Source organism: Charadrius vociferus, unplaced genomic scaffold (genome assembly GCF_000708025.1).
Source record: "Charadrius vociferus isolate BGI_N301 unplaced genomic scaffold, ASM70802v2 scaffold31, whole genome shotgun sequence".
Lineage (NCBI taxonomy): Eukaryota > Metazoa > Chordata > Aves > Charadriiformes > Charadriidae > Charadrius > Charadrius vociferus.
The window spans coordinates 412,443-425,621 of NW_009646966.1; the positions used below are offsets into that span (position 1 = coordinate 412,443).

The 13,179-nt window shown below is 39.2% G+C and overlaps 1 protein-coding gene across 1 annotated transcript in view; it reads left to right on the forward strand.

Annotated features, from left to right (window-relative positions):
* THSD7A (thrombospondin, type I, domain containing 7A) overlaps positions 1-13,179 on the forward strand; it is a 211,734-nt gene that overhangs the window by 101,625 nt on the left and 96,930 nt on the right. The window contains exons 4-6 of the mRNA XM_009895333.1: positions 612-793; positions 7,914-8,069; positions 11,184-11,387. Of these exons, the coding sequence (XP_009893635.1) occupies positions 612-793; positions 7,914-8,069; positions 11,184-11,387 (542 nt within the window). The remainder of the gene's footprint in view (positions 1-611; positions 794-7,913; positions 8,070-11,183; positions 11,388-13,179) is intronic.

The window sequence follows — 13,179 nt, forward strand, 5'->3', positions numbered from 1 at the left end:
TGAAAAAGGAACTTACTGAAAGGTTTTTCTGAAGTAATAATAAAAAAATACAAATATACCTTTACCTTGATATTCAGGAGAAGCTTCTGTCTCTCTTATCAAAGATGGACAAGAGTCTTCTGGGTTTGGGTTTTTTTTTGGAGTTGGGTTGTGTTTTTTTCCCCTCTCTTTTTCTGGCTCTTATGTTTCTCACCGTACACATTTCTTTGATATTTTCGCTTTGGTTCATATAAATTCTCTAGCTATAAACAAATGCTGAGAGTCACAATCTTGAAAGCTAGCTTATCTGAACGTATACTATACGTCTCCTTATACATCTGTATACGAGTTTTTCATCCCTCCAATAAATTATTTATATGTGCAGTATGTTTCAGGAATTGAACAGAAAAGATCTTCCTAAGAAGTAATGATTTCAGATATGAAATAATAGAGGAAAAATTTTCACCCACACAGAATATCAGACTTAACGCATCTCTGTGTACAAGAAATTGTGGGGCTCGGGCCTTTTAGAGAATGAATAAAGGTATTAGGGTGTTTCAGCTTGTGTAACTTAACGCTGTATAAAATGACTACATTATTTCTAAAGACCCAATCAACCAAATTTGATCCAGGTACGGTTGGCGGACCACAGAGTGGACAGAATGCCGTGTTGATCCTCTCCTTAGCCAACAGGACAAGAGGCGAGGAAATCAGACTGCGCTGTGTGGAGGTGGCATTCAAACCCGGGAAATGTACTGCGTGCAAGCTAATGAAAATCTCCTCTCCTATTTAAATACCCTCAAGGAAAAAGAAGGTAAATTTGATTTACTTGCTATTGAATTAGCATGAGATCAGAGCACTTCAGCATTCCAGAGCTCCTTGACAGCCATTGTCTGCTGTCATGAGTGCCTTCTTACTTTGCAGGTTACTGTTATTTTGTAGTTCAGATGAAAATACTTAATTGCAGCAGCAAAGATTTCATTCTGCAATTATTGGATCCTAGCTACAAATTACTGTTTCTTAATATCTACTGAAAAATATTGTCTTATCTGAAGAATGTCTCTCAATAAGAAAAAGCATGAAAAGGTGGGTGAGAAATCCTAAATTCTGTTCCTTCCTCTAACATACATTTCCTGTATGTCCTTCAGCTGGGTGATGAACCTGTGTGGTTTGATATGCAGATGGAATATGTCAATTGTGGCATGTCAGCTCAGCATAGAAATATGTAAAAATATGGCTAGATTTCATTCTCAGGGAATTGATTTTTTTTTTCCTTCTTTTCTTGATTTGGTCAAGTTCTTAAGTCATTTTCAGGACTTCAAGCCAATATAATTTCATGGGTTTGTTTCCCTAACTGAAAGAGAAAAGAGATTATTCCTTGTACAGCTTCTTAAGAAAAGACAGAATACCTTAGGAGACAAAATCTTCAATTCATTTGGTAATGTATGTACTTAAGAACAACAATTGAGTATTTTATGTTATGTTTAATTTCTGCATACTAATGCAGCACTATAGATTTTTGTATTAGTGAATTAATCTAAATACGTTTAGCTTGTTAATTCGTTTTTATCCTCTTCTGTAGCTGTTTCATACAAACACACATTATTATTAATAATAAATAAATAAATAAAGCCACATACTTCAGGCAAAGGGACATCATTATAGAGGTTGGGCGTAATACAACATTTAGACCAGAGCTCACCAAACTGAAGGCTAGTGAGGTTTCAACTGGGGGTTAAAGGTACTCTAGAACTTGCTGTAGAGGTAGAGTTTGTAGGGAATATTAACGCTGACATCCATTTCAGCATGACTGCTTGGATCAGTAGGGTGTGACTTCTGTGCTCTGTGGGCTCCACAACTGTATTTATTAAAGAAGCTTTCAAGCCTTTTTGTTTAATGCAAATCACCTTCTGCCCAAGGGCTTTTAATAAATCGCCTCTGCTGAACAAAGTTTAGATGCCCCTGCCTAAGAGTAAAGGAGTAAAACCTCCCAGCTAAGGAGAGGTAACAATAAAATCAGTGGCAGCTTACTGTTCAGAATGATGATTAGGATTTTGGTAGGCTGTGAAGTCTCGCCGGCTTAGGCGGGTGTGAAATCTGCCCTTATCAGACTGTGACAGGAATACGCGGAGCCCATTAGGAGGTAATCTCTGCAGGCCCCAGAAAGCTGATTAAAATGTAACTAGTCTTTGGATGCATAAACATGAGAACAGTTTTTTAAGAGCTCAAACTAGGGGTGAAGTGGGTCTTAGTTTAGAAAGGAGCTCTGGGGTGTTTCCACATTAGGGGACAGATTTTCAGAAGAGCTGCTTCTCCATTCATCTTCCCTCTCTCTCCCCTCCCACCTTGAGTTCGGTGTGGGCAAGAGCTGCCCTCCAGACCCTCCAAGGAAAAAGCAAATCAGTGCCTCTAAAAAAAATACCGTTTGAAAACTGCAAGTAATTTGAGGACGGGGAAGAGCCGGGGAAGACTCCTACCAGTTTTAGCTGTGGGGAAACGCCTTCATTTCAGTGTAGTTTGCTGTTGGTTAGAATGAATGCTGTCTCGGTAAGGCTGGTGTGAAGAACTCCGTTCTCGTATACTCATGGTGGCGTTTCCCTGTTATTTCAGAAAGTCAGTCACAGAGCAAGTCGAAGGCTAGTGCTGCACCTCTGCTATCGATCACTTTTGAAATAACAGGTAGGTAAATTGAGGCCTCTGACCTGGCCTTTCAATCAAAAGCGTGCAAAGGAGGCAACGTCCCTTTCGGAGGAACTACGTTGGCTGTATGTGTATAATTAATCTGTATATATAGCTCCGAAATAGTTTAATGGATTTGTGCATTCTCATGAAATTTCCGATCAGTTTGAAAGTGACAGGCCTAAACTCAAACTAATGAAGTTCCTGAGCCAGCTAGGATGCTAGGACTGTTCCCTGCTCCACGCCTGAGCAAGTGACCGATTTTCTTCTCAATTCTGAGTGCTGGGAATTGCTTCCTTGTGTTCATCACAGCAGCTATTTCTAGTCCTTTTTGTAGATTTAAGACACTGAGTTAGGGCTCCAGTAAGAATTTAAACTTTTAATACTTAGCTGTACCAGAATCCAGGCCTGTGTTATCTCCTATCAAAATTCATAAATTTAGACTTCAGGAAGAGGGAGTAGTGAGTGTAGCAATTAGGCAGCTGACAATCAAGATTCCTGGAGGCCGCTGTCATTCTGCCATTTACTTGGCACTGACTTACGTTGTTTCATCTCTATTCACCTATTTAAATGGTTTAGTCATGAAGTTTCTCTCATGGTAAGCCTATGAGGTAGATCTTTTTCCAAGTACCTTTAAAACCCTTCATGCAGAATAAGGATGGGAGGAAAGTTCCTTTATTGACATAAATTTATTCTATGTGTGCAAACGCATACTCGTTGCCCTGTTAAACACAGAGCAACTGGTTACATGCATGGAGTTGTGCAGTTGCTTAGACGATCAGGTCCTGAATTATCTGCTGTCTTTTGATGGCAGTATTTAGCATTGTAGAAAATGGGGGAAAAATATGTGTTCTTTCCTTGTTGGTCATAATGTGTTTGAGGCTTGGGTATTTCTTGCTTTCTTCAAGTAAGAGCTCTTCAGTTGGAGAAATTTCCTTCTGTTTGCTGTGAAACCAGTGTGACAAGTGACCAGAAGGAGAAATATGAAGTTGTGTCTGCTTATGGTGATGCAGGCACATACAAATTCACTCTCTTTGCCAACCTGGTCATTACTGGGTACTAGTCTGTCGAGGGTTCCTGGAGAAGAATGGGGAGGTTGAAACCTCGATAAATGTAGCAGAAGCTTAAGAACAGAATGTTTTGGGTTTTTTTTCTTTTAAGTTCTTTTTAAAATGCAGTCATTTGGGGAGTTGTTTTACAAGGGTATAAAATATATTCAGCTAAAATTTTATAGTATATTAAATGATTTGAGGACAGGGTGATTGAATCTCATTTTAGTTTTTAGGTCACCACCTCAAACCTAAAATTTATTCAAAACTGAGTCTAGTTTTTTAGTTAGACTGAAGGAGACAGAGAGATTATCAAAATGCATTCACTTTTATTTCCATTTTTTGGCCAAAATTTGGTCAAATTCCACACAGAGCTTGTAGTTTTACACACAGTCTAATCAGCATTCAGCATCACTGCCAAGGAGTAAAGAACAATCTTTATTGCCGCCACAAGAGAGTATGAAAGGATAGAGATGAGGCTAGGTTTTAAACTGTAAACTTCTGCAACCAACATCATCTTCTCTCAAAGCATCTTTACTAAACAATAAGCAGCAAAAGCTGAGATCATTTATACTTTTTTGATGCTGAAAGAAGTCCATTTAAATTAATGGGAGCAAGGTGTTCATAAGATACCCAGGGAAGGCTAAGTTTTCTTATTTTACTGTCATCTCAAAGAAAGAATTCTGAGTAATTCTGGATGAAATATACCCTGAGTGTTCAATGATGAAAACATTTTTTAATAATCTGGAGTATAAATTTTCTGGTTTACTGTTGAATTCTTTTGTTATAAAAGCAATATCTAAGAGATAAGGTAGCAGACATTTGTACATCCCTTGTGTTCTAAGAACAGCTTTTCAAAAACATTTTGGCGTATTGAGAGATTTATTGATACCACTTAAAAAACACTCCAATGAGTGATGGAAAAGGCAGACGTTTTCAGTAGTTGTTTTCATGATAAGTTTATTTAACAATGTTTGCTGATGAGACCAAGAATTCTTATTGGACAGATACCTCAAAAAAAATTTTAAATAGCATTCCTATTAATTAAGTCAGCCTCTTTAAAGCCAGACACAGTCACAATTCCTCATACGTTAGAATTTCAGGACCATCACAAATTTAGCTTGAAGCCAAATGGATTGTGACAGTAGCACAGTAGTACCTTCTATTGGCAAACTCTTAAAAAAATCTGGTTGAGATATGGCACATCTGTGATATGAAAATCTGCTATTTGAAGCTACCTGATAAAAGGTCTTTGTTATTTTTTTGAGTAACACCCCATGAACTAGTGTGATGGTAAGTGCTTTATTGCAATGCAGGCTGGAGATGAAGTGCGGCTTTCCTCAGCACACTTTCTCTGTTCCCTGAAGCAAGGCTGCATCTCAGGGGTGTAATTGACCCTTAATTTCAACTGTCTCACTTGGGCAATTCCTCGATTAAATCAAGGTTAAAAAAGTACAGTTAGCAATTACTTACTGGTTTTCTTTTTTTTTTTCTTTAGAACCTATTCAATACAAATTCAATTACAGACAAATTATGTTTATTTATATGCATGTTCTACACAAGATATGCATATTATGTTGATTATCAAGCATGTTAAGTGTGCACGTCAAACTTATTGTAAAATTCAATGTTCTGTCATAAAATTTAATTCCAACATAGCATTATGCAAATGTTGGACTATTTGCTCTTGTATTATTTTGTGTTAAGAGATTGGTGAGCTGGAGGCAATAATGTTGAATGACTATCTGCCATCTTCTTGACTTCATTATGTAGAGCAACACAGTGTAAAACTGTGCCAAAGGAGGCAACATGAAGAACCAGAATAGGGTGATGATTTTTTCATTCTTTTTTCCCCTTAAAAAGTGAGAACTGAATGCTTTTTCTGTATCTGGAAAGATCATTTACTTAGAAAGTCCGAATGAAAATACACACATGTATATACAACTGAGACCATACTTTAACAACCTGATATTTACTTTAACATTATATCTGTGGTTATTGAGCTCAACTTTTGTCATGTTCTGAACTTTTTTCAGAATATGTTTCAACAGAGAGCTCTTTCCATCAAAAGAGATTCTTTCTAGTGGTGGCAGAAAATTAATGAGGTAATTTTCCTGTGAAAAAGTGCTGAGGGAGTAGGATGAGAGTGTTTTAAGTTAAGGAATTGCATGCTTCTTCAATCAACCAAAGTGAATGAATATGGCAGACTTAACTTTGCCTTCTAGCAGATATTCTCTGCTTAGTTTAATATTTTGTTAAGTCCTATATAATGGAAGAGAATTAAAATCTTGCTTGTAATGAAGTGGTACATTTTGGTTTAGAGTTCTTTGCCTTACTCTGGCACCTTGTAGAGTTGTCCTGCTATTTGTGTAACCTGGGATTTCAAAAGGGTAAACTGTGGATAAAGCAGGGTGATTTTGGCCTATTCCAGGGCTTATTGATCCTTAAAGATCAGAAGAATCTGCTTTCACATGTGTCTTACAGATTAAGAATACTTTAATGGAAAAAATTGTCTTGTGCAGAGTTTTAAGCATGTAAAATATATTATGTATGTAGAATCATGGAATGGGTTGGGTTGGAAGGGACCTTAAAGATCACCTGGTTCCAACCCCCTGGCCATGGGCAGGGACACCTTCCACTAGACCAGGTTGCTCAGAGCCCCATCCAGCCTGGCCTTGAACACTTCCAGGGGTGGGGCATCCACAGCTTTTCTGGGCAACCTGTTGCATTGTCTTACCACCCTCACAGTAAAGCATTCTTCCTAATACCTAATCTAAATCTCCCCTCCTTCAATTTAAAACTGTTACACCTCATCCTATCGCTACACTCCCTGATAAAGAGTCCCTCCCCATCTTTCCTGTGGGCCCCCTTTCAGTGCTGGAAGGCTGCTATAAGGTCTCCCCAGAGCCTTCTCTTCTCCAGGCTGAACAACCCTAACTCTGTCTTCGTGGGAGAGCTGCTCCAGACCTCTGATCACCTTTGCGGGTCTCCTCTGGACTTGTTCCAACAGGTCCACGTCCTTCTTACGTTGTGGGCTCCAGAGCTAGATGCAGTACTTCAGGTGGGGTCTCATGAGAGCAGAGTAGAGGGGGAGAATCACCTCGCTCAACATGCTGGCCATGGTTCTTTTGATGCAGCCAAGGATATGGTTGGCTTTCTGGGCTGCACTCACTTATCGCTGGCTCATGTTGAGCTTCTCATCTGCCAACAGCCCCAAGTCCTTCTCCTCAGGGCTGCTCTCAATCCATTCTCCGCCCAGCCTGGATTTGTGCTCGAGATTGCCCCAACTCAGGTGCAGGACCTTGCACTTGGCCTTGTTGAGTTTCATGAGGTTTGCACGGGCCCACCTTTCAAGCCTGTCCCAGTCCCTCTGGATGACATCCCTTCCCCCCAGGGTGTTGACTGCACCACACAGCTTGGTGTTGTTGCCAAACTTGCTGAGGGTGCACTTAATCCCACTGACTATGTCGCTGGCAAAGATTTTTGACAGCACTGATCCCAGTACTGACCCCTGAGGAATGCCACTCCTCACTGGTCTCCAGTTGGACATCAAGCCTTTGACCACAACTCTGTGAGTGCAACCATCCAGCCAATTTTACATATATTTATATTATGTGCAAACCATATACATATCTAAAGAAAAGTCTTTCTTGAACTGAAGCTCCTACTGCACACATCTTATTACTGAGTGTGCACTTGAAGGTCTTTAGTGTAAAAGAGAAACCAAAATTCTGTCATAACTTTAACTGTGTTTCAGGTTATAGCTTAAAAATAATCTTCTAAATATTAATTAACCAGGCTTTTGAAGTTATGGTATCATATGGGAGCAAAGGGATTTATACAGCTTTTTGTTCAATTACTTAAGTGAAGATGTACTCAATAAGACAGCAGGATATCGATTTAGACAGAGCACAATGTGAAGAACTGTTGTAGTAACATAATCTATCCATTAAATAAAAGGACTAGGTCTGAGAAGGTGCTGCAATTCTACAGTCTTCCTGACTCCACGTAAATGGATTTGGCTGTGTTCTTGCAGAGGGTTAAATGACTTCTGTTTCATTTTTTCGAGACCGGCATTTTTTCATCACTTGATCAGATTAAAATGATGAAATAGCAGCCTTTCGGAATAAAGGATGACTCTGTCCACTTAGAGTTGAGGATCGTGACCAGTGACACGTGAGAAATGTGTTGACTTTGTTTTGACAGCCTCGAGGCCGGTGGACCGTAATCTGTGTACTGGACCTCTTCCCAGCACCTCCCAGCTGTGCCATATCCCCTGTCCTACAGAGTGTGAGACCTCGGCATGGTCAGCCTGGGGACCATGCACCTATGAAAGCTGTGATGACCCTCAGGCCAAGAAGGGTATGTAAAAATTCAACAAAGCCTTTTAATGGTGATTATGTCATACTCCTAAGTCACTAGGCACCTCTGGCTCTGCAGGCATACTAAATTTTGTAACAAGAAGGATATATCCAGTGCCTCTGAGCATCAAAAAAAGGTCATTGAATTAAGCCTATATTTAGCATTACTGCTCCACTAAAGCTGGTAAAAATATAGGCTGTTCACTCAGCTCTCAAGGTCAGTTTGGGTTATTACAGATCAATTCCAGTTTCAAACCTTCCTCTCAAACTGAAAGGGATATAGTTTGTATGTGTGTTCAAATCACAGTTCTGGCACTGTCTCGAAAGAACAGAAGCAGCCTTTGAGGTGCATAGTGTCCAAGTCACTCAAAGATTTACAGTTCAGTAATAGCTTAAGAATTCACCAGTAGACCGTAAAGCATTCTCTGGCAAAGAGCTGAGACCATTTGCTGTTGATAAGTGACACTGTTTTACTGATGACATATGTGCTAGTTTCAATTTTCACAGGTTTTACAGTTTATTCCTATGCAGAACAGATTGTAGTAACCTGACATCAAAATGGGAAAGCAAAAATACAGTGACAAGGACCTCATGTAAGAAGTCTGCAGGTTTCTGGCTGTAAATAAGAAAAACTGGCCTAGTCATTTCTGCTATGTGATTTTCTGACAAATTTGAGAATACGGACTTTGTTCCATGATCCAAAACACTCTTAAGAAAGGGCAGCCACATATGTCCACTTGAAGGAGCAACTGTAATTACGACATTAGCTTAGCTGCTTCATCCTGGTGCACTGCTAGCTGCGCTTCAGGCTGAGCAGCAATAATACAAGTTTTACAATGCTGTCTCGCAGTAATGTGACCCAACCTTGATCAATTCAAGAAGGAAAAAGCAGTTCAGTGCGTAAGCCTATTGGATTAAGCCTCCTCTGAGTACAGCTGTCAAGTAGTCTGTTATTTCTGTTGCTGTTTCACCGCTGAAATATTTGCTACATTTCCAGGGGTGATGTTTAGGTTTGTGAGACTGATTTGGACACCTGCCTAATGGGAACATATTAGGATGTACTTTATGCAAGTCTTTATTTCTGCACATGTGAGCCGGGATCTTTTCTCAACTGCCAATGTTTTCCTTTTATCTGGAAATTCTTGTATTTTATTTTGTAATTTCATTGACAGTTCCTCTGAGAGAACGGTATAAAAGCTGTACTGGCACTCCCAGTTTTAGCAGCGAGTCTCTTTACATGTTTCAGGAATGGCCCTTTACTGTGAAGCATTTGCGTCCTTTGTTGCAGTAGACACCGGAGTTCTTTTTCTGAAATTATATTAGCCTTTTGTGGCAGGCTCAGTAAACCATTTGGACATAATTTGGCTGACCTCCTCAATTTAGAAAAAGACAATTAAAGATACATGGAAATGTAACATTTATTGTAATTGAATTAAAAGGCACATCTTCAAACAAAGAATCAATCCTTGCACATATGTGTTTGAAAACGCTCTCCTGTTTAGTTTGTGTCCTGGTAGAAATCAAAGAGTTATATGTAACATTTTATAAAAAAAAATCTGTGTATTAGTAATCTGCCTGAATATTGAGATAAAACAAAAGAGACTGTGAAGAGATGTGAAAAGAAACAAACCTTTGCCAAAGTTAAAATATTCTGATATATCATATTGGAAAATATAGAAAAATATTACATGAGAAACTATTTTCTGAATCCATTCAGCTTGGTTGGATTATTCTGACTATAGATGTAGCCTGGCTTTCATGCCATCCTGAAAGTGAGAGAGGGTTGCTCTTTGACTGACTGACACTGACCTGGCAGATGACACACTGTGTAAAACCCCATCAGTTTCTCCAATCCAAAATGAGCTTAGGTAGTCTTAAGGAAATTTGTAAATGGTTGCAAGGGAATATTGTGATGTTAATTACTGAAAATGTGTTCGTAGGACTTCTTAGGTTTATTTGCATGCCTTGCCTTTTCTGGCAATATAGTCTAATTTTTAATTTTCTTTTTGGGGGGGAGGGGAGTGTTTATAAGCTGATGTCGTGGTTTAGGCCAAATCGGCTACTGGGGACCCAGGGGACCCCAGATGGGACTGACAGATGCTCCCCTCTACCCCTCTTCAGAGAGAGGGGCAGAGGAGGAAAAAGAGACTTAAGAGTTAAGAAGGAACTAAACTACTTTAATGAACTATTAATAATAAAATAAGAAAGAAATAATGAAATATATACAAAACCATATCAAGCTCCCGAGATGACAATCACAACACCGGCTGGCACTGGGGCAGTTCCAGACTGGACTCAGTGACGGACAGGAACTGGATTCCAGATCTGCATTCAGGATTGGGATCGCAGGCAGATGAACAGAGTCCTCCTCAGACGTCGGCCATTGCAGGAAGAGAGCCCCCTGACCCTTTGATCCCTCAGCCTTTATACTGAGCACGAGGCAGATGGGATGGAATACCCTGTTGGTCAGTTTTGGGTCACCTGTCCTGTCTGCTCCTCCTTGCAGGTGGGAGTCCACTATGCTTTTCCACTTCCGACCCTCCAACGGGGCAAATAACAAAGTTGGTTGGTCTTGGGTGTTATAGCAATAAGTGTAAGCAAGGTCCTCTCTGCATACCATGCCTGGGTATCAACTATAAACATAGGTCTTATCACTTAACACAGCCCTACTGTTTGCCACGGACTGATTTCACTTGATAATCCATCCCTGTTGGAAGATACCTGAGAAGAAAACAAACAACATATTTGAGAAATGGCAACCCAGCAATCTAGGCAAGATTTGTTAGATGAGATGGATCCGGCAAGAGTGATGCACAGGAAATGACTCCTGTCTCCCTCCTGGAGTACGTACAACTAGGATAGGCAGGGGTTTAAGGCAGAGCTTATTGAATAAGCTGAAAACTTTTGATTCTCTTGCTAAGTTTTACCTCTCTTCGTTCTTTAATGAGTTCTTCTAGCCAGTTATCTAAAATGCAGTGTTGTACTCAGTGTCTGTGGTGTCTTTACACAGAAGAGAAACAGAACTGTCCACTCAGGTGTAGATAGATAAAAATCTCTTCACTTTGTGTTTTAGAATTGAATCATTCTGCCTGTTGTATTTTCATGGACATTTCAGGCTTTAAACTAAGGAAACGGCGCATCACCAATGAGCCTACAGGAGGAACAGGAAACTGCCCTCACCTGCTGGAAGCCATCCCATGTGAAGAACCCTCCTGCTATGACTGGAGAATCGTGGGGCTCGAGGAATGCATTCCTGACAATGAGAAGCCATGTGGCCCTGGTACACAGGTTCCTGTTGTCGTCTGCGTCAACAGTGATGGTAAGATGCTTTTTCCCACAGTCCACACCGAGTAGAGTGAAGATGCTAAAATGTGGTCTGAAAGGGTGGCAGGTTTTGTTGTTCTCAGCTTTCTCAGTCCTTAAGACCAAGCTATCTGGAATAGTGAGAAATGTCCTTTAGTATTGGTTAATACGCATAGGCCCTAGTTGCTCTAGGATCAAGCTCCTTCACCTACACACCTTAGGCTTTCAAAGGTTTCAGAAGATTGTTTGAGAAAAGTAAATAGAAAACAGCTATTGTTTTTCAGTAGGTGACTCATGCCTACAATGACTTGACTGAACTGCCTGATGTAATCTCACTAACAAATCTGATCTGCCGAGTCCAAAACCAAATAAAGTGTGAGTAAAGTAAGACACATTGCAGTAAGTATAGCTGGAAGAAAAATAATAATTTGTTTATTAAAAAGCATGGTTTGATACGTGTTACGGAGTTGGTTTGACAGTCCAGCCTGTCTTGCTTCTTCAAAAGGTCAAAAAAACTTCCCACCGTTATTCAATTATCCTCTGTGAGAGAAAACAGATTTTGCATGACACAGTGATAAAAGTCAGTTTTGAAAGCTGCCTACAAAGTACTTTAAATCTACAGAAGACTCATGAATTACTGTTGCAAGAATATTCTTTGTTCATTAGTAATATTATAGTATAGAGCAGAATATGAATTAAAATAATTGTACCGACTACAGCATAGTTATGGTAAGAGACTTCTAACTCCCTACAGAGGATTAAGCGGACACCTCTGATGAGTGTTTAACAGCTGCACAAAATATTTTGTAATTAAATTGGTCAGAAGTAATAATAGCCGATTACAGAGAGATTTAAATCTGGAGCTTTCATGCTCAAGAATTTGGGTCATAATTGAGTTTTGGGGCTTAAATTGAAAACCTTAGAGTTAGTGCGCGCTTTATTTTCTGCATACACCTAAGAGAACTGGTAACCATTTTTTACAGCTCAGAAAGAGATTAATTAGCCGAGAATTATCATATTGAATCTATTACATTTTTATGTCCCTTTTTCAAAAAATTTCACTTCACAGTATAATAATTTCTTGGCAACAATACTGAAAGTATTTGAAATTTTGTTTGTATATATTTTGTTTGTGTATATTTTCAGATGAAAAATGGCCTTATCCTCATAAAAGAAAGTGTTTCCTAAATAAATCTGAATATTTCTTTATTTTTTTTTTAATAACAAAAAAAAGACCTGTAAAACAAAAAGAATGTGTATTTTTTTCTTTACTAGATTTTGGATAGTTTGTCTTACCTTTGGTTTTGAGAAGTGGTATTTTCTCAGGTGTCTAACTTCTGATTAGACTAATTTCTGACTGTAGATTTAGTCTGGCTTTCTTAACGTGCCATCCTGAAAGTGAGAGAGGGTCGCTCTCTGTACTGTATGTACTATAGATATTTATATTGACTATAATTTATTGTAACCACAATACATTTGGAGCATGCAGTCAAGCTCCTAAATTTTGAGATGTGTTTTATGTATATGGTATTTTCTATTGTTCTGTTTCAAACTCACAGGATTTTCTCTCTGCACTGCATGAGCTTTAGTTTAAGCCAAATTTGACTTTGAAGACTTATGATTAACTTTTTTACACCCAGTACTAATCTTTGTCTTTCTGTCTTTCTGAATTATGGTGTATATATTGCTGTAATTATATGGCATTATACATTGTCTATATCAGCAATCTGTCCCAGAAGGAGTGAGAAGTCGGGCTTTGGCCATGTGACTGTTGGTCTTTAAGATTAAAGAGTTGTGGGCACAGCTTC